General features: G+C 36.4%; 4 protein-coding genes across 6 annotated transcripts; 1 reads left to right on the forward strand and 3 right to left on the reverse strand.

Moving 5' to 3' along the window:
- Positions 1–5066: 5066 nt before the first annotated feature.
- On the reverse strand, positions 5067–6659 carry LOC106310921 (uncharacterized protein At3g49055). Its single transcript, XM_013748147.1, has 5 exons — positions 6213–6659; positions 6068–6144; positions 5838–5949; positions 5633–5749; positions 5067–5546 (listed from the first exon to the last, which is right to left on the reverse strand). The coding sequence occupies exons 1-5, from the start codon at positions 6513–6515 to the stop codon at positions 5196–5198; spliced, it is 960 nt and encodes a 319-aa protein (XP_013603601.1). The 5' UTR covers positions 6516–6659; the 3' UTR covers positions 5067–5195.
- Positions 6660–6751: 92 nt separating this feature from the next.
- Positions 6752–11208, reverse strand: LOC106310988 (U-box domain-containing protein 32). 2 transcript variants are annotated; one of them, XM_013748215.1, is made up of 10 exons: positions 10800–11208; positions 10251–10372; positions 9897–10018; positions 9707–9811; positions 9427–9572; positions 9193–9341; positions 8743–8889; positions 7944–8471; positions 7150–7869; positions 6752–7065 (listed from the first exon to the last, which is right to left on the reverse strand). In XM_013748215.1, the coding sequence occupies exons 1-10, from the start codon at positions 10972–10974 to the stop codon at positions 6883–6885; spliced, it is 2397 nt and encodes a 798-aa protein (XP_013603669.1). In that variant the 5' UTR covers positions 10975–11208; the 3' UTR covers positions 6752–6882. The 2 variants fall into 2 exon arrangements, with proteins under 2 accessions (XP_013603669.1, XP_013603670.1); XM_013748216.1 differs by lacking the exon at positions 10800–11208 and having other exon boundaries at positions 9897–10008.
- Positions 11209–16434: 5226 nt separating this feature from the next.
- Positions 16435–19243, reverse strand: LOC106310990 (UPF0496 protein At3g49070). Of its 2 annotated transcripts, XM_013748219.1 has the most exons (5): positions 19148–19243; positions 18723–18913; positions 18514–18596; positions 17575–18097; positions 16435–17501 (listed from the first exon to the last, which is right to left on the reverse strand). In XM_013748219.1, the coding sequence occupies exons 4-5, from the start codon at positions 17639–17641 to the stop codon at positions 16435–16437; spliced, it is 1134 nt and encodes a 377-aa protein (XP_013603673.1). In that variant the 5' UTR covers positions 17642–18097; positions 18514–18596; positions 18723–18913; positions 19148–19243. The 2 variants fall into 2 exon arrangements, with proteins under 2 accessions (XP_013603673.1, XP_013603672.1); XM_013748218.1 differs by lacking the exon at positions 19148–19243 and having other exon boundaries at positions 18723–19117.
- A 274-nt stretch (positions 19244–19517) lies between these two features.
- Positions 19518–20678, forward strand: LOC106309031 (mitogen-activated protein kinase kinase kinase ANP1-like). Its single transcript, XM_013746118.1, has 2 exons — positions 19518–20242; positions 20387–20678. The coding sequence occupies exons 1-2, from the start codon at positions 19518–19520 to the stop codon at positions 20676–20678; spliced, it is 1017 nt and encodes a 338-aa protein (XP_013601572.1).
- The last annotated feature ends 337 nt before the right edge of the window (positions 20679–21015 follow it).

Genomic DNA, 21015 nt, shown 5'->3' on the forward strand with positions numbered 1-21015 from the left:
TATATCACTGAACCAATCAATTGAAGTCTTCCTGCAAATGACAAGTGCTTTGCAGTCCAAGAAGAAACACGAGTTCTTATTCTTGATATCAGAGGAGAATAATCTTGTACACTCATCTTCTTTGTTAGTAAGGGAAGACCAAGATATCTTACTGGCAGTGAACCAGCTTCAAATGGGAATTGCTCCAGTATAGAAGCGCTATCTTCACTCTTAACTCCCGCCAAGAACAGGGTAGATTTCTCAAGACTAATATTCAAGCCTGATATCTTAGCAAACTCCTGAAACACCTCTAGAATCCCTTCAATTGAACTCTTTTTCCCATCTGAGAAGACTAAGACATCGTCAGCGAAGCATATATGAGTCAAATTCAAATCTCTGCAATACGGGTGGTAGCCAATCCTTCTCTCCACTGCAGCTTTATCAAGGAGCTTTGTTAACACTTGCATACAGATCACAAATAAGTATGGCGAGAGTGCGCATCCTTGACGTAGCCCTCTTCTACTATTGAAATATCCTGCCAGCTCCCCGTTAATTTGAATAGAGAAAGACGCCAACTCTATACATTTCTTAATCCAGAGAATGAACTTTGCTGGAAAATTTAAAGCTTCCAAAACAGATAGCAGAAACGACCACTGAACCGAGTCGAAAGCCTTTGATATATCAATCTTCACTGCACATCTCTCTGTGACTGAGTCCTTATGATAACTCTTTACCAACTCCGAAGCTAGAAGAACATTCTCCATGATCAGACGATCCTTAACAAATGCTGATTGGTTTAGCGATATAAACAATGGCAGAAGTCTTTTCATGCGATTGGCAAGAATTTTTGAGATTACCTTGTACAATACGTTGCAGCATGAGATAGGTCTATAGTCTTTCATGTAGGTGGCATCATTCTTCTTTGGTATAAGGGCCAGAATGGTGGAGTTGATGCCCTTTGGCAGAAAACCTTTCTCAAAAAATGATTGAACCGCAACCACAAAATCCCTGCCTGTAATAGACCATGAAGCTTTGAAGAACTCACTCGTGTAGCCATCAGGGCCTGGAGACTTGTCCGCTGCCATAGAGAATAGAACTTTCTTAACCTCCTCCGCATTAACTACCCCAATCAACATTCTTCCATCTTCCTCAGAACATTCATAGTTTAGAAGCAGCTTCAATTCATCCCTTGGCACTTCTCTGTAGTCTGAAGGAATATGTGTGAGGAAGTTTCGAAAATGATCCACTGCCTCCTTCTTTATATCTTCTTGACTCTCTGCTACTGAACCATCAAGCCTCCTGATTTCTCTTATGGCATTTCTAACTTCTCTCACTTTAGCTGCTTGATGAAAATTCTTATTGTTTCCATCTCCCACACTTAGCCAATGGACTTTTGCTTTTTGACTGATAACCCTCTCTTCCACCATTGACAAAAGAGACCACCTTCCATAAGCAGTTGATTCTGCCATCACATTATTCTGATTAGGATCCTCCAATGTCTTGATTTGGGCTTCGCAGAGAACCTTATATGCTTCCCCTGTTCTTTTAAAAATATCTCCAAATTTTTCTTTTCCTAGATTCCTCAGTAGTGGCTTCAAAGCTTTTAGCTTCTTTGACAACCGAAACAAAGCAGAAGTTGAGACAAACAGATTCTCAGTTCCAGACCAGAAGCTCTCTACCACCCTGAGAAATTCCGGAGTGTCAACAAGCGCATTTACGAATTTAAAGGGCTTTCTTGGCTTCAACAGATCCATTTTTATGATAACCCTGCATCTCTGATGATCCGAACAGCCACCAGCTTCAAATACACAATATGATTGAGGATAGCTCTGAAGCCATACCTCATTTACCAAAGTCCGGTCCAACTTCTTACAGATAATACCATTTTCTCTCTTATTTGACCAGGTAAACCTTGGACCTTGATACGACATGTCCAGCAAACGACAATACTCAACAACTTCTTGAAATTCTCTCATACCCACTGAATCATGAGAAGAGCTTTCTACTGAATGCTCAATTCCTGATAGTATCTCATTAAAATCTCCCTGAATGATCCACGCCCTTTTGCTGATAATTGGAGAATCTTGATGAGATTTGAAGTCTCTCCAAAGCTCCCTTCTCTCTTCCTCCAAATTCAAACCATAAACAAAAGAACAGTAAAATTCTTCCTCCAAACCCTCCATTAGTATAGATACTGTGAGAAGCTGCTCACTCTGAAAACAAGGCGTAACCCTTACCCCCTGCTTCCACACAATCCACATTCTTCCCAACCTATTGTGCTCATAGTTCTCCATATAGGACCACCCTGGAAACACTTTATTTACAATCCTCCTGATTTTATTCTCCTTCACTCTAGTTTCTATTAAGCAACCAAATTGAAAACCTCTCTTCTTCACCCATTCTTTTACCATCTCCTGTTTAGATGCTTTATTAAAACCTCTTATATTCCAATAGAAACCTGACATATTAGCGTCGAGATTTCTTCTTTTTCAGATAGCTAGGATCGCCTTCCTGAGCTTTCTGACCTCCTTTGTCTCCCAAATATCTGTGATTCAACTTTGAGTCTCTAGGCAAGACTTGCCTTGACACTCTTACTTCCTCTTTTTCCTTCAATTTCGAATTAGACGGCACTGCAATCTGTTCTACATTCTCCTCATCATCTTGCATTCCTTCTTCTGGTGATAAAACCGAGAATCTGGATTCTGTAATAAGAGAGACTTGATCATATTCCAATCCCCTTTGACTCATATTAGGGGAACGGCTAGCTTTCCCTGGAGTGATTTCTGACCACTCTAGTTCCTTCTCTTTCTCCGTATTTTCCTCAACTTCTTCAAACTTCTTCTCTTCCTCCTTATTTTCCATGTGAACCACTCTGTCTTCCTCCTTTCCTTCTTTCTCCACTTTTTCCTCACTCTGAACTTCTCTTATTTCTCCCTCTTCAATTTGGTCTTTCTCCTCGGACTGCTCTTCATTCCCTTGTGGACATCTCTTTACTGTATGTCCCCACTTCTCACATTTTGGGCATTTTGTTGGTAACCACGGGTAGATGTATTCCACCATGACTTCCTCTCCCTCTATATTAAACTTCATCTTCTTTGGCAGATCTTTTGAAAGGTCCACCTTTACAAATATCTTTGCCACTTCAATGTTGAGACATTGAGTTGTCTCCGGATGCAATCTCACAGGACTCCCCAATGGACTTGTCACAAAGCTCAGACCCTGCCACGAGAACAGCTTTAATAACATCCAATGTAACATAAAGGTCTATGAAAAAAACGTGCAATTCTTAACTAACGAATCTGCAATCGCATTCTATGTCCTTGGGAAGTAGTTCTTTTTTCGTAACCACGTTTATTAATGTTTAAATGGTATATAATTAGGAAAATTAACCAAAAATAAAGTATAATTAACTAACAATTAACAAACCAAAAAAAATGTCTCCTGTGTTATTACAATATGTATTATTTTATCCCAATCCCTATCATTTGGTTAATGAAAATCAAGTATCTTCTTCTAAGTTTATCAATTACCACTGCAAATCTTTAACTACAGCCAAGTGTAATTTTCAGTTACTAACCAAATCAATATTCTTTGCTATATCGCTTATACTTATCATAGCCTCCTTCATATCAACCACCACTTCTTCGATAACAATCACTTCCTCGATAACCACATCCATCACTCGACCACTAACAAGGTAGCTAGCCTCTACCACCACAATCACCACCATATCTATAACTTCTGAAGTATCTTCCGTTTCAACAACCGCAAGTTCTTCATAGATGACGGGATGAGTTAGCTCTACTGGTTAGAGCCTTGGGGGCCAATTGTCATGCTTCCGGGTTCGACGCCAGCCGGAGGCGAACTGCTCATCCCTGTCACTAAAGTGGGTACTGGGCCTTCGGGCTCAGGGAAAAACCTCCCGGGTGAAGCTGGCCCGCTGCCTGACCGGACCCAGGGAATGACCCGCGAAGCGGGGAACCCTGGATTATCAAAAAAAAAAAAAAAAAAAAAAAAAAAGTTCTTCATAGATAATATCACTGCAATTTCTAAAATTTTGTCTATACTATTTTTAATTTTAGACATATATAGTATAGTAATTTTAGACTATTTAATAAGTTTTATAATATCTACGATACTATTTAGTTTGTTCTATTCTATTTATATTATCATTTGCTAACTTTTGTAATACTTATAATTTTGTTTTTGTGTTGTTTAATATTCTATAGATATCTATATTATTAAAGTTGAAGTAGATTGTTTGGAAACTTGAATAGTAGTTTTAATAAAATTTGTTTGGATATATGAATAGCAGTATCTATTAATTGTATTTCCATATTTCACTTACTTTAACAATTTCATTAATTATATTACTTTAACAATAATTCACATCATTAATTATATTATCATAATAATAATGCATATTTTTATTTATTAGTTAATCAATATTAACTTTGTGCCAATTATAAAATCTAAAATGTTAAATAACTAGGTTTTGCATATAATTAAACGTTTAGTTTAGTTTGTTTTATTAGAAAAATTTTTATTTGAGTTTCAATAGGTGGAAAATTACGTAGCCAAAAACATAATTCAAAGATATGTTTTTGTAAATAAATAATAACTTAAATCAAAATAATAAAAATGTGCTACATTTATTGCCACTTAATTTTCACTCCATATAATTATTTTACTTAACAAAAAACTCTTTCTATTTCACTTATTTCAGCCAAACACATAATTTTTTATTAGTTTAGAAAATCAATTATAAATGAACATTATCTATCCATTTATGTACATGTTGTTTCTTTCGGGTATCGTTTTTTTTGTTTTGAAACAAGGTTCCGCTTAAATATTATAAATTTATGTGTGGGTTTTGAGTTGGGTCATTCTCTGGATGAATTCAGTTATGATGTCTAAAAACCTAAAAATATCTAAATAACCAATGTATCTAAAACGGATTTGGATATTTGTAACAAAATAGCCATGTTACCTGATTTGGTCCAGGTCTTATAATACATCTAAAATATATAACACTAATTATGAAAAATAAATATCGATATATAAAATGTACAAACCAATATCCGCGCGGTTCAATCTCTAGTATATGATTACTAGAAGCGGTTTTAGATGTGAGTGAACAAAATTTATTTTAGTCTATTTGATAGAGGTCTTCTCGTGAGAAACTGAAGGAGAATCTTGTGCAAATCGCTACTAGATCAAGCACCATATCGTAATAATGCTCTATTGCTTACACATGAAGAACTCTCAGTACCGGTCACAGCAGAAGCAGTAGCGGCGGCAGGAAAACGCCACAACGGCCAACACCAAAGATACCTAACCTTTCTGCGTCTGCGTTCTGAAGACTCTGCTTCTTCCAACTGGCGGTATTGATGTTCAATGCGGCTGAGAAGTTCAGCTATTCTTCTCTCAGACAATCGCAGCGATCTCTCAGCTGCTTCTTCTGCTGTCATTGCGGCTTTAGCCAATTCTTCTTTCAGTTTTAGTTTCCCTTCTGATATCGACAGTGCTGATCTCATCTTCTCAACCTCTGCCTTCAAAACCGCTATCTGAATTATAAGAAGTTGTCTGTTTTTAGTTATGCTTGTCTGTTTTTGAAAAGCTTTCAGGTTATGGAATAGTGAATGAAACTTACGAGTTCATTGCGTTCTTCGACCTCGCGCTGTCCTGCTTCAACTTCAAGCTCACAAGCTTCTCTCCATCTACTTGCTTCTGATTCAGCTTCTCTTATTACCTTCACTAGCTCTTCTACCTTTGGTTTAGTAAAAAAATAAAGCAAATCACTTGAGTAAGCGATTTACTACACAACTGAGAAACAGGAAGTGGAAGTAATACATTACGTTTTGAGATAGAAGTCTCTCTCGGTTTTTCAGCTTGTCGATATTCATCTTGTTCTCTTCTATTGTCTGAGCTTGTTCCTCTGTAATTTTCTTCAACCGCGCTTCTTCTAATCTGTCATATCAAGAAGATGACATTTTATATTAATTATCATTTTCATCAAGAACCAAGCTTAACCATAATCCATCATCATCATCTATGTGTTGAGCTTAAGAAGAAGAAAAAAGCTAACCTTGATTCCTGCAATGAGAGCTTGAGCTGAGAGATCTCTTTACGTAAATTCTTCATTGTTTTCTCTATTGCTACAACCTGTTGTTATCACCAGTAAATTCCATTATACCTTTGTTTGATTCTTGTTGCCAAAGAAAAGGACATACCATACTATCCTCATCTTCCTCTTCTTCTTGTTCATCCTTGATGAGATTTCCTGTTTCTGAGCTTTCCTGTACTGTCTCCTTAAACCCAAAACCAAAACCAAGCCCTATGCTCTGCAACCCTCTTCCTGCGATTTGCATCAGCGCTGATCTCTTCTGCTCGTTCGTCTCTTTCAACTGCTTCTCTGCAGCTTGTTTCTCAGACAAAGCAGCCCTTAACAAGACCTTCAGGTCTCTGTTTTCATCTTGCAAGAACTCCACACTTGTACTTGGCTCCATCGATTCCATGAGCCTCTCCACATTCATTTCAACCTTTGTTCATTAACTCCCAAATTCTATATTAGTGAGGACGCAAAGTATGCATGTCTGGTAGACTTTGATTTTACCGAATACCTAACAGTCAATCGAGTCATTTATCTTCAGCACTTTATATTTCTTTACATAACTGTGCAATTGTTAGGTAGACACATTTTGAAGACTCTAAGATAAGCACCAAGAGAGAATGACTGGTAAGAAACGTGTTTAAACCAATAGACACTAATAAGTAAACTTTCATTTCGAATTATAAACTGGCCAGATATGTAATATATATGTGGGCTTTATATATTTCTCCATACTTTACAAAGTGACACATCTAAAAAGAATTGCGAGTTTGAGGCAAAAGTAAATGTAATCACCACTGGTTATGCCAATCTTGAATAGCAAGATGAAGAGCGTGATTAGGTATGAGATTGCAATCTTCCATCTTCAGGTTTGTCATCGGCGACGTATCGTGCCCATTCGCTAACCATTCCCTTATTGCTTCCGCTTCATAAGTAAATCCATCTGCTGCTATCAAAGGATCTTTCATCACTTCCTGTTGTTCACCACAAACAAAGTCTTAATCCTCTCTGATCATCAAACTCGGTTTAGAAACAATGGAAACTCTCAGAAACGTTACCTGGAAAATAGGGCATAAGTAATGAGAAGGAGGCTTGCGTGGAGGTTTTTGGCTGGAATTGTATGAAGACTGTTCCGATAAAGGAGCTTTCATTCGATCTATATTCCTTAGAACAATGGCCAAGTCTGGTCGATTCAATGGGTTTCTCTTACAGCAACGGATGGCTATATTAGCTAGCTTTTTCCCTCGTGCTATTGGCCAATCTCCTCCTGAATTATCCAGCACCGCGCTGATGTTATCATTCTCCACAGCACATTTGACGTCTCTCAGAACGCCGGAGAGAGGTCTTCTGGTGAGAAGCTGAAGGAGAATCATTCCAAACGAGTATACGTCTGACTCCAGCGTCATTTCGCCGGAAACAAAGTAATGTGGATCCACGTGAGGATCAGATTTGTCGATTCCATTGACAGGGATCAGCTGAGAGATCCCGTAGTCGCTAATCTTGGTGACGAGACTGGAGTCTAGGAGAATCTTGGACGGTTTTAGGTTTCCATGAATGATGCAAGGAACGTTTGAGTGAAGAAACTGGAGTGCAGAGCATATCTCAGAGGCAATCCTGATCCGAGACTCCCATGGAAGGGCAGGAACGTTGTTTGTAGATGAAAAGCAGTCTTCGAGGCTTCCGTTAGGAACATACTGATAAATAACAGACCGAGACTCTGGACAAGTACCCATTATTGTCACCAGATGTGGATGCCTTACTCTCCTTAAAATCTCCACCTGAAATCCCAATAAAAACAATCAGAATCTGTAAAAAAAAAGAAACTTACAATGATGATAAGGTCCTTCTTCACCTTACGCTCAAACTCAAAGTGATTCTGGGAGCCATATGATGGCAACATCTTCACAGCAACTTGAAGATTTTGAAGATTCCCTTTGTACACACTTCCGTATTTGCCTTCTCCAAGCTTCCAGGATGGATCAAACTCGTTAGTAGCTTCATTGATTTCCATGAAAGAATAGTCGAGCATTTCTGAACCTGAAGACTCCACAGACTTTCCTTTTATCAATCTCTTCAATGCGTTTACTTCCTTTATCGCGTTCTCGTGATCGATCCGGATCTCATCCCTTTTCTGCCTGAAGCTTTTCAAGAGTTCCATAGCAGTATCAAATTTCTCACCGTGTTCTTTTTCCAGGTCTTGTAGTTTCGTTATCTGGCTCTCCAACCTAAGATTATCACCCTGAACTATCTGAAGCTTTCTCATGAATCCATTGTTCTGCTCTATTACCGTCTTTACTTCATCCTTTTCTTTCTCTAGCAATTCCTCTAATTTCTTTCTTCGACTCAACTCCTTACTGCATAAGCCGTCTAAGGCTTTTGCCTATGAGATGGCATGAGAACAAAAAAAGAAGTTAAACCGAGGGAAACGAGTTCGACAAAGTGCCAGTGGTTTAAGAAACTCCATTACTGACATCAACAATTCAAGTAAGGTCTTGACAGCAAAATGTTAAACACCCCCTGAGGCAAAGCTTTCTCATCTTAAGATTTTACTCTCTAAGAGAATCTATAAACTGAAGAAGTCCCGTACCTAGTTTTAGCAATCTATGGATCTCCAAATCTTTGATAACTAAGAAATGAATTGGACTTATTACCTTGCATAAAGCCTCCATGGTACTGTCATCCTCTTTCCATCCGTTCCGACCTTCTCCATATACAGTTCTCTCTGATTGGCTGATATCATGCATGGCTTTATCATACCTATGAACTTCGCGCGCTACATTCCCTTCACGTTTCCTCTCCTGCAATTCAACAAGATCATCTCATTACCAGACAGTTTAATGCTACTAAAAAGTTACAGCATCATGTTAATTTCAGGTAGAGCTTTCAATATATTACAAAGAAAACACTACTCTCATATATCGTTTATACAAAGTCACATTTTGAAACATCTCTATATCAACAATTTGAGACAGACAGGCCCCTGTAATTGTTTGGGAAATTAATGTCTTACACAAAGGAAGCACTAAAGGGAATTACAGTTACTGCATGACCAGTATCATCAGTATGAAAGATGAACGTAAAGACGAAGCGAACTCTAGTACCTGGACATTTGAGGGAGTTAACTTATCTGAGCCAACTAAATCCGGGCTAGCCGGCTCTCCAAAGGAAGAACCCGAACCTGAAGATGAATGAGTAGTTGGACTTGGGTCTACCTTTTCTCTCTCCAGTTGACCTGTTTCTTTCTCACCATCTGCACAATTCTGAACCAAAGTTACAACTGATAGCAAAGGATATGATATGCAGAGGAGTCTTGCAAAATCCAAGCCAACCGCTACCTTGTTCAAGTAGGCTGCGCCAATATCTTAACCTTCGCCTCATATAAGAGGATTCCAGTTTTTCTGATCTCCTTGTCTCAGTATCCGAATCCAGCTGTTCTAGGGGAGGCATTGTTTGTGTGTTACTACTATGGTCATTTGCTGTCCTGTTTTTAAGAATGTTTCTTTTAGTTATATGAATAGAGGTATAAAACAAAAACGGATAGTAGAAGTAGTTAACTGAAGGTGTCATAACGTCATTCACTCTTTTTGCAACCTTCAAAAGGCAAAAAGGGTTTACCTTGTAAAGATGAGGTAACCTTTGCACAGAAACCAAATATGACAGGAATCAGGAGCATTTTTGCAAACGAATATGGCTTTCTTGGACTTCAAATCCGTCATTCTCCTAGCATTTCAAATATAAATAGATAATCAGGGTTCAGATGAAAAGACATTTTAATCAGATGAAATATAGAATCATAGTATCATACCATGAGTAGTGTTTATCTGATGCAGCTCCCATTACGAACCACTTAATATTGTGTCGAGCAATCAGGTCTACGATACCTTCCTCGATATTTTGTCCCGCAATGCAAAGTTTATCTGTTTGAACCTAAAAATAACTATGTCAATTCACTAGTTGAAGGTTTCTGACAAGGAATGCCAAAAAAAAGATAAAATAGGCTCTATACATTCGAGGACCTAAACAACACGGCACACGTTTTTTTTTCCGTTTAGATTATATGTTTATATGAACAATTACATCTCACAACGGGAGTTGCCTTATTTCAATGAAACTTGAACACCAATACACACAATACACGAAAAAGAGAGAGAATGAATACCTCAGTTTTAGATAAAAGGCGTAGATAAGAATCCATAAGCTCGTCCACTTTTTGTTTATCAACACGCTCAATCACCTTGACAGCATGTTTCCTAAAGGTACCACCAGCAAGTTTCTTGTGCGCTGTAAGTAAACAAAAAGAGAGATTAGATTTTACATTAAAAGACAAGCAAAGCAACAGAGTCATGCACAATGTAGCTAATCTTATTACACCATAACCAAACTACTACTGTCACCATCAAGCCTGTACTATCCATTTCAATCTTGGATTACTTTGGTCTTCCTCTTACAAACTCTTAAATGGCTAATCATGAAAATGTCTTGCTATGGTTCTCCTCTTCCTCTTCTATTTCTCTAATTTTCTTACCAAAACAGATATCTGAAGTTAAACTCCCGTAAGTTCAATCATATGTTTCATGAGCAAATATATTTCAATTTTGCAGATTCCGTCAAAATTCAATAGATCGATACATCCGCCACAAAGACATTAGACACCATAAACCATAATTCACCACAAAACAAGTAAACTTAGAGGAGCAGAAGATCTCACTCCAGGAGGCAGGCGGAGCAGGGCGATGAACATAAAGCAAGCAAATCTTTTTGCCGGAGAAGTTTCGCGCCGCCCACAATAGCGTCGTTTTGCTCCTCTCCACATCTTCCGCCACCGCGACGAAGATCGTCTCATCCACATCTAAACCTAGTTCGTCTCCACCGATAGTCCCCATCTTTTCCCCTCTTTCTCTCGATTTACAAGGATTCCTTAATAGAAAGTTGCTTTATATAACGAAAAGTGGAGATTCCTCGAATTGGAATCGTTTTATGGGGACGGGTTGAGTCGCTGACTCGGTTATGAGTCCACCGATTTTACCTAATTGGAATTTGGAAGATAAGAAAAAAAGAAAAGAAAAGAAAAGAAAGTGGCCACCCTTCTCGATGAATAGTCTCTCCTACCACCACTGACGATGGAACACAAGTTAGTCCAATTTTAGCGACCTGTAATTCTTTTTAAAATTTTTTTTATTATACAAGCCTAACATACAGTCATACACACAGTCGCCGATCTAGACATTTATTTTACTGGGGGCAATATTAAATAATATACTCCACTGTTTAATTATAAAATAGAGTATTTGCAGTCTATATACAAAACATTTTAGTGCATTTAGTTATATGCACATTTTAGCTGCTTCCCACAGTTTTTTTTGAGTTGCGATGACCTTGATGTCTTTATTGCTTAAATTAATTCAAAAACACTATTTCTTTTTCTCTTGCTTCCTTTATTATTTTTTCTTTATTTTTTTGAATTTTGAAATCTTTTTCCATTACTCTTTCAAACTCACTAGCAATTAATCGTAGAAAGTTTTAGTTTTCTCTTTTTCAATATCCATTCACTTAGTTCTCAGATCTCAAACAATAATACATATAATGGAGGGAAACAATGTGCACGTACCTCTATGTTTAATTCAAAAGTGAACTTTTGGAGACGAGACAGTCGGAGTTAGAGTCACACAGTACAACAAACCGTACGGGTAAGAAGATCCAATTTGTTTCTCCGACTCCAACAAAAAAATCTTTGCAGAGAATCTCTTCAAAGATCACGGCAGCGGGCGATGTCAATTTGTTACCGGAGCAAATGGATACAAATTGCACAGTTGGAGGAAGAGAAACCAAAGAACGCTTTAGCTTCCTCTCTTAGCCGCATGAACCCCATTACAATTATTTTCACTACGTGGTCTTATATGCACTATCATAAATTGTTTTTGTTGCTTTGGGTCTGTAATCAATCTTTGTACCTCTCCTTCAATGGTTCATAACAAATCAAGTGGGTTAATACACATATTCTAGTTGGATATACGTATAAAAATATATGTACTTTTAATTGATTTTTGGAATTCATTGTTAACCCTTTAACATATTTAATATCATTTAACATTTTATATATTTTACATTAAATTTTGAATTAATTTTTAGCTTCATTGTTATATGGCTAACATATTTAATAATATATAAAAAATATTTATCCAGCATATCTATTAATATAACAATTTATTTTTTGGTTTAGTCTTTTAAATTCAGTATTCGACGACTAATATATATATAATGATGTATAATAACTAATTTATCCGCCATATCTAATGTGAAATTTTTTGAAAGATTGTAAGGTTGTAACATTTACTTTTATGTTTAAAAATTAACCGTTGAAATTTATTATTACACGGCTAGCATATTTAATAACATGTAACAATTTACTTATCTAGTATATCTACTAATTTATAACAATTTATTTTTCGGTTTAGATTTGTAAATTCATTGTTAGACGTCTAAAATATATATAATACTGTATACCAATTTATTTATCCATGATATCTTATGTAAAATATATCTGGAATTAGTTCTAATGTTTAGTTCAATTTCATGGACATGTTTATCAATATTACGTAAATACCAGCTGTGTATCGTAGTAGTCCAGTGGAAAGCTAACTTGTTAAATCATTATTTAGAGTGTTTGAATTTCTAGAGAAACCATTTTGTATTTTTTTTTTAATAATTTTTAATGCATGGCAAAACAGTAAATAACTTCTCTTCTTCTTTTAGTTGCCATGAAAATCTTGTGCAACTTTCACCATTGCTTCATCATAGATTTTATGCATAAGATTTTTTACATCCACTAAAAGTTGAGATGTTTTTTCTTAACGTTCTTGCACTAAATATGTATATCTAACATGTAACATTCGATTCCAAACATTATAAATTTGAAAAATTGATTGTTTTAGTAATCTCCACTGAACTTCAAATCTCAGCCGGAAGAGAAAATACAAAAAATCTTCACTTTTTTAATTTTTTAATTTGTTATGTTCCCCCAACTATTTTTAGTTGCTCAAAAAGCCTCCCAATCTAACAGTAAGCTACAGAAGGACTATTAAGTCATTTCTTATATTCTGCTTACAATACAAAGCCCACATGTTTTGTATCTTGGGTATTCTCCTAATTACTAATTTCTTTTAGGATTTTGGTACAATTCACTCTATAAAATATACAATGTTTTGGCAAAAATAATTATGATTTGGTTATTATAACTCAGCTTTTTTAAAAAAAATCAAAAACCTTCACAAAAATAAGCATAATTTAAACTCAGTTTTTATGATGCTTCTCAAATTTTATTTTATTTAAATCTTACCAAAATCCAAAAAATTAACATCACAAACTCTACCTTTATAAAAAAAAATTTAAGGAAAAAACCAATAAATGATGCAGAAGATTAGTATTACGGTATTTTTGAAAAATTCTCAAAATTGTTGTTAAGTAAACTTTTAATGGTATTAACTTAGTGTTCTCTTTAATATTTATGCAAAATAATTATGATTTAGTTATTATGTACTGTATGTAGTAAGTATATATATTTTGTATTCAAGTCAACAGTATTGTATATTTTTTGAAAACAATGATAAACTGAGAGTACTATTTAAATTCCAAACCAAACGTTAAATACGTAATAGAAGTAATGGAAACAAGCGTTACAGCATTAAATCATCTGTCATGATAGACACTTTATTACTCTCTCCGCTTCATTTTACTTATCGTTCTAAGTTTATGCACACGGATTAAGAAAACATATGATTTTGTATATTTTCAAAACAAAAACATAATTACCTATACACCTAACCATATTTCAACCAATAAAAAAATAAAATAGAGAATCTTTTTAATAAATTTTGCATTGAAACTCTAAAACGATACTTATTTTGAAACGAATTTTTTTCCCTAAAACGACAAGTAAATCGAAACGGTGGGAGTAATAGCTTCTATAATTCAATTGAATTTGTATATTTATCCAAGCTTTTAGTTAAAAACAAAGGAAAATTTGGAGAAATGCACTCAAATAAGATTATAATTTGAAAACTACACCCTTATTTAAATTTTTGGAAAAATACACTTATATATATAAATTTACCTAATTACCCATTCTTAATATTTATAATATATTGCTTAAAATTTTTTTTTTTTTAAATCGTAATTTCTAATATATTGTTTAAATATTGTTTAAAAAAAATCATACAGAATCTATCTAATATCTTTTTAATATATCTACATAATATCTATTTTTATTATTTTGAAAAACAAAGAAATCAAGACGCATATCGTCTTCTCGTCTTCTCCTCCTCGCCATTTCTGAAACTTTTCTCATTTTTCTCTTAGTTTCACAGATTCTTCCTCTTAGAGGTTTGTAGATTCATGAATCATATTCCAGTTTCTAATTCTGATTCTATTTTATTGTGACAATAAATCAGTTTTATTTTTCTTTTAGGAAAATCATGTTGCATTTGTCTGGAGTTTTAGGAGACTGGAAGATGAATAAAGAATCATGGAGATTCAAGGTGAATACAAGAGCAGGAGGTAAATTATTTACCATTAAAGAAGACTTGGAGTTCGATGAGATCGTTGAGATGGTTCATGAAGATTTTGGTATAAATAGGTTGGGTAATGAGTGTTGTTCAAAAAAAAAAAAGTTGGGTAATGAGTTAGAACTTAGCTACGCACTACCAGAATCAATGCTTCGAGATATGCCTAAGGATACACCTCATGTTTTTGTGAACAGTGATAGGCAATTGGTTTCTATGTGTGAAATGTGTAAATTTACGCCTATGCGTCTTTGCATCTCGGTGAAGAATGGAAACCTAGGGAACCATGATCAAGGTTTCAGTCGTGAAGATATTGCCGTTGATGGAAAAGGGCATGAAAATAAGAATAAGAATGTCAATAGACAGGAGAGTAATCAAGAACCAGAAGTGGAAGTTTCTAATTTTCATGATGCAAAGGTCATTGAAAAGAGTCAATGGTTCAAAAATAAATCAGATCTGTCTTGGAGTATACAAATGCTTTCGATTGAACGCAAATTCAGAATTGTTGTCAGCAAGTCAGACAAGAAGTTGTTAGTTGTCAAATGTGCAGATACAAGCTGCAACTGTATGGTTAGAGCTGCCAAGACTAATCCGACAAGCGAGTTTTCTGGGTAACAAAGTACATCAACAAGCATAGATGTTTTTCTAGAAGCACAGTGGATCGAGAGCTTCTTCCAAAGTTATAAGTAAGCTTCTTTTGCAAAACTTTAGAAATTCAGGTCTAAATATGAAACCAGAGTTGATTTCCAGTACTATGAAAAAGAGATACGGTCTTGATTCAAAATATTGGAAGATATGGAAAGCTAGGGAAGATGCTCGGACAGATGTATTAGGTTCTCCAGAAAATAGTTATGCTCAGCTTCCAATATACATGACTGGACTTGTTTATATAAGTTGAAGAAAATAAAATAAAGGGAAATCTATATAAACTTCATGATAAAGTAAAAACAAATCATAATTCACATATTCATCTTTGTTATTATAAAATTTAAATGATAAAATAATATATTTATCTCAACACATATATTTATCTTAAACAAAATAATTTTAGTGTTATTATTTTTAACTATTAATTTCGAATTTATATATTAATTTCGAATTAATATCTTAATATTTGAAATATCTTGGGTAAAAAAGTCAATTATAATTAAAGAAGTGTATTTTTCAAAAAGTAAAATAGAAAATGCAATTATCAAATTTCAAATCCTAAATAGTGTATTTTGCAAATTATCCCTAAAAACAAATAACTTAAAAGACCTAAAAAGGAAAAACACACACACGAGAAAAACTAAAAGCTGAATGGGGCAAAACTTAAATTTAGGATGGGGACATTAATTAGAAACTCAAATAACGAAAGAACAATTTATGAATTTGACTGGGGGCAGCTTGCCCCCTCCTTGATACACGTAGATCCGCCCATGAACGTTTTAATCATTTTAACACATTTCTTGTAAGTCATGAGGTAAAAAATTTGTATTAATTTTATTTTTTTTATATTTATAATTTTAACAGTTTTATTGATATTCAAACAAAGTTACACGTTTATTTTAAAACTTTCGGGAACAAGTTATTAATGAATATTTATATATTAGGTCATCTATTTTTATTTTAGATATTTTATAATTAAATTGACATCTTATATTGAAGACACCTATAGAAAATTCAAGTTTTGGGAAAAAAAATTTCTTTGACTAAATTTATACATGCATTTTGGCCTATAAAGGGGACTTGCAATTAAAATGGTAATCAATTTGAAAGTATATATAATTAGAAATTAGTATATTTTTATTTGGATTTGGGAGCGAATGAACAATCAGGTGGATCATCCGGATGCATAATCTCTCTTACAACAAGATTCCTTGCTCGGTTAATAGTCATGAAACACAAGTAGATATGTTCTTCAAGCTCATCAAGCTCTTCACTGAAGCTCTCTTCACATCTCTTCAACTCTCGGGCCACTTCTTCCCCGCCTCGAACCCGACCCGATCCTCTCCCAGCCCAAAACTCAGCCATGGCTCGTACGTGCTCCACTTCGTCATTAATCCGCGTCACCAACCGGCTTATCGTGTCCAAATCGCGGCTTAAGATGTAAGTACCTTTCGCAGCCACGTCGAGACGAGCCGCAGTTTTCGTTAGCTTATTCCTTAAACCAACCGGTTTGAATCGACCGGTTAAAAGGGTCGGACCGGCTATGAACAAAGCAAAGGCGTGGGAGGCGATGGTAACAATCAACGTAGTGGTTAGAGCCAAAACGAGAAGGCCTGAGCTATGACTTAGTCCGTTCATGAGCTTGAGTTTGGTTCGTGTCTTGTCTCGGCTCGACTCTATCCGTTTTAGCAGGCTTAAGCAGCCGGTTCTGGTTAACTGGATCCTAGAACCTGACGAGATAAACGGGTCGAACCATCTTGATAGCTCCGTGAATTGGTCAAGGAAAGCCAACGAATTATGTGTCTCCGACTGAAATTTCGGTTTCAGAGATTCGTACTTAGAACGGAGACGATGAATGTTTTTAAGTAATAGCGTGCAAAGCAAGAAAGCGTTTGCCGTCTCCAAGAAGTAATCGGAAAGAAGAGTACGGGTGGGTCGTCCGACCCGGGATAGAACCAGGATCTTAGTAACGGTGTTCGGATCCGGTTCTAGCAGGTTATGTGCGAAGAGGCGGTATGACATGAGACGAGCTGACGTGGAGGATGATTCGATCGGTGAAGAAGGAGGAGACAAGGTGGACTTTTTGCGGTTTAAACTAATGACACGTGTCCAGAACTGATTGTATGATTCTGTGCGGAAGGCGTTTGCATATTCTTCTCTGACGTCCACGTCATCACCATCTTCGGGACTTGAATTTCCCGAAGCTGTATCAATATATAGAGAACGTTGTAGTAAAAACATCAGTGGTAACAAAAAATGGAACATGAATTTAAAAACCTGAGGATGCAAGAAGCCTTTTGATCTTTGATGAAACTTTTATGCCCATTATATTCCTTGAGATCATGGATGAAGCAAAATCTATTTTATCTTCGAGTAGAGAGCTTTTGGTTTATGATGTTGGGTGAAGAAACTGAGAACGAGAAGAAGAAGATGGTTTGATTTTATTATGTAGTTCGTCATGTGATATATTTATCAGAAACGAAAGGTAAATAAAAGAAATATTTGTTTAGATTGCAAGAAATAGGGATATCCAAGGATTTTGATGGGAAACTATTAGTTTTATTAGTACTTGTAGTGGGAGTGAAGAAATATAGAGAAGTCGATGCTTCTATTGCAAGTAATGTAAAAGAGGGCATCCAAGTGAATACAACAAGTTATCAACAGCGTTTCCTATCCATTCATTGCACTTTTATGGAAAGTCTTTACGCAAACCCATAGGACCATGCTTGCCAAATTTGGAAGGTGCGGTAGAGAGCTTATCCAATTTCGTTTTCATCTAGATCTTTGAAGTTTTCTATTCCTGTTTGATTATGAGAATTAGACACCCCGACCATGAAGAATAAAGATTTAGCGAATAATGTAATTCATATAATAAGTTGATCGTTAATTCGTTAAGCGTGAACGTCAATACACCTTTTGAATAAACATGAACAAAACATGCAAACGATATGTCCTGACTCGCTAACCAACGTAACTCAAAGTTTCCAAGACTCAAAGAGTCGTAATAGAGGAATGTGTTGCTGCTACAAGAAAGACTAAGGAACGGGACCAAAAGAACAAGTTATTTTCCGGTGAACCAGCGAAAACGAAGACAGGGATAAAGAGAGATAATTAACGCTTGACCCCCACTGGAAATAATCAATCTAACCAGACATACTGACAACAGCTGAAGAACATTATAACCAGATTTTACAATGCGTTTAGTATCTTGCTTACCGGCTCCAAGTGCTGTCCGCATATGTGGATCCCAGTTTTGCAATGCCCTAGTGATATACCCAGTTGAATAGCTCCAATTTGACCTTTATACCAAAAGTTTTTGAGTACAGATTAAATGCTTGGAAGTTTGTTAATTTGCATAAAGAGACGGCAATATCATGTGTACTAAATGGAGCAACGAGTGATTATAATCGAAAAGGTGATCTAACCTGTAGATCCACCGCCATTAACAGTGCACTTAATATCCCAGCTATCTAAGGTTTTGGTTTCAGCAAGCGGGCGGATCAAACATAAGGAGATAAGACATTTTTCACCAACTAATTGCATGAGATCCTCACCACTGTCTTAATGGTTGTACCTGTCTTCAGCCAGCCTTTTCAGGCAGAGTCATCTGCAGATGCTTATCCAGAAAAGAAAATAAAAAGTCTCCAGTAAACATAATCAAACCAGTTAAAGACATCTAGTCAGCGCAGTACTAGCTGATAATTTGAGCTTGAAACAACTGAAATATTCACATGTGAGGGCTTTCGATTCATCAACCTTCCTAGTCATAATGTTTATGTCATTCCATGTAAGTATTTTCAAAGAAAATTTAAATTTGATCCTACTGATAACAAAACATACAAATACTCACCAGCTCACATCAAATCGAAAGAGTGCATGTCTGTTGGTCGTCAACTTGTATGATGAAAGTAACAACCAAAGTAAGTGCAAGAGGCTCTCTCCCTCTCTCTCTTTGATGAGACAGGCCCATTAGTTATCTGGCCCAAAGGCCCAAATACATAAAATTACTAATAAAAATTACCCCGATACGTCGTCCAAGTGAAATTACACGGTTCGGGTTTAACCCTAATCGAAAAAAGGAAATAGAAAGAGAATAAAAAAGGTAACTTGAGTCCCACCCAACTCATTCCCCGCTTTCGTTTTGTTTTCATCACTTTAACAAGCACGAAGTTGCCAATTCTCCATATCTACATTCGAAACCACCTTCTCCATAGAAGAATATGGCGAAGATTACTCTGAGGGTTGTTAGAAAGCCCAACTTGATGAAGAAGAAGAAGAAGCAGCAGAAGAATACTAGCATCTCTGTCAAAGAGATAACCAAAGCATCTTTCGAGACCGCCCTTCCGAAGAAACCTTCCGCCCACAAAACCCTAGACGACGACGACGATAACAACAAAGGTAGAATCAATTCGTCCTCGTGGGTTAAATCTCTCTTACTCGGAAGCGGAGCCTACGGTTCCGTTTATCTAGGTACCAGTAAGAGCAAGACACACCAAACCGGTGAAAGAGCCATCAAAACTGCTGAGCTTTCTCACGCTTCAAGCCTCATGGACGAAGGCAGGATCATGATCCGTTTACAATCGCCTTTCATTGTCCGTTGCTACGGCGACGAGATCGCACGCGAGGACTGTTCTACGCAATACAATCTGATTCTCGAGTATTGCTCTGGCAAAACCATTGCCGACTTGATCGAGGATAATCACGGGGAGCTACTTGAGTCTGAGACCAAAGTCTTCGCTAGAGATGTCTTGTCTGGTCTCACTTACATCCACGACAGAAACATCATTCACTGCGACATCAAACCCGACAACCTCTTACTCTCCCCTACCCATGTCTGGTTCAGGTCTACTGGGTACTTGACCAAGATTGGGGATTTTGGATTAGCTATGGAGAAAGGGTCGCTCGAGTACGGTAACGGATACGGCCACAAGAGAGGCACCACGAGGTACATAGCTCCGGAGCTTATTGGGCAGGGCTTTGTGGACTTTGGAGTTGGGTACTTGACCAAGATTGGGGATTTTGGATTAGCTATGGAGAAAGGCTCGGTGGAGTACAGTAATGGATACGACCATAAGAGAGGCACCACGAGTTATATGGCTCCAAAGCTTATGGCCCATGGCATTGTTGACTTTGGATCAGATGTGTGGGCTTTTGGATACACAGTGTTGGAGATGTTATCCGGAATATCAGTTTGGGGAGAATATGGTGATCTTGCTTTTGATGATTGGGTCACTCTCATTGGCCACAGCGATCGCATGCCTCATGTACCGGCTTTGTTATCTAAAGAAGCACTAGATTTCTTGAGCAGATGCTTGGAGAGAGACGTTAACAAGAGGTGGTCTACGCATGAACTCAAGAACCATCCTTTTGTTCTGCTATGAGGAAGGGAAGGCCAAGAAGATAAACTAATTGATTGATGTTTAATGTTCTTTCAATTGTTTGGAACAGTTTTGTATTCTTCTCGTATATGATATGTTTTGTCGTTTGGTATAAAGCCTTGTAACTGCTACTTGTATTGTCTTCTAATTGCTATATGTACCACTTTGAGTTTTGTTGTTTATACATTATTAGTATACAATTCCAGAACCAATTCTCTATAATGAATGATTGTTATAAAAGAGATCCAATTCTGTGTCTGAAGAAACCATTACAAAGAGGCAAACGAACATGAGAAACCATATTTTATGGAAAGTCTTTACGCAAACTCATTGGTCAATA

Source organism: Brassica oleracea, chromosome C8 (assembly GCF_000695525.1).
Source record: "Brassica oleracea var. oleracea cultivar TO1000 chromosome C8, BOL, whole genome shotgun sequence".
In the NCBI taxonomy this organism is placed as follows: domain Eukaryota; kingdom Viridiplantae; phylum Streptophyta; class Magnoliopsida; order Brassicales; family Brassicaceae; genus Brassica; species Brassica oleracea.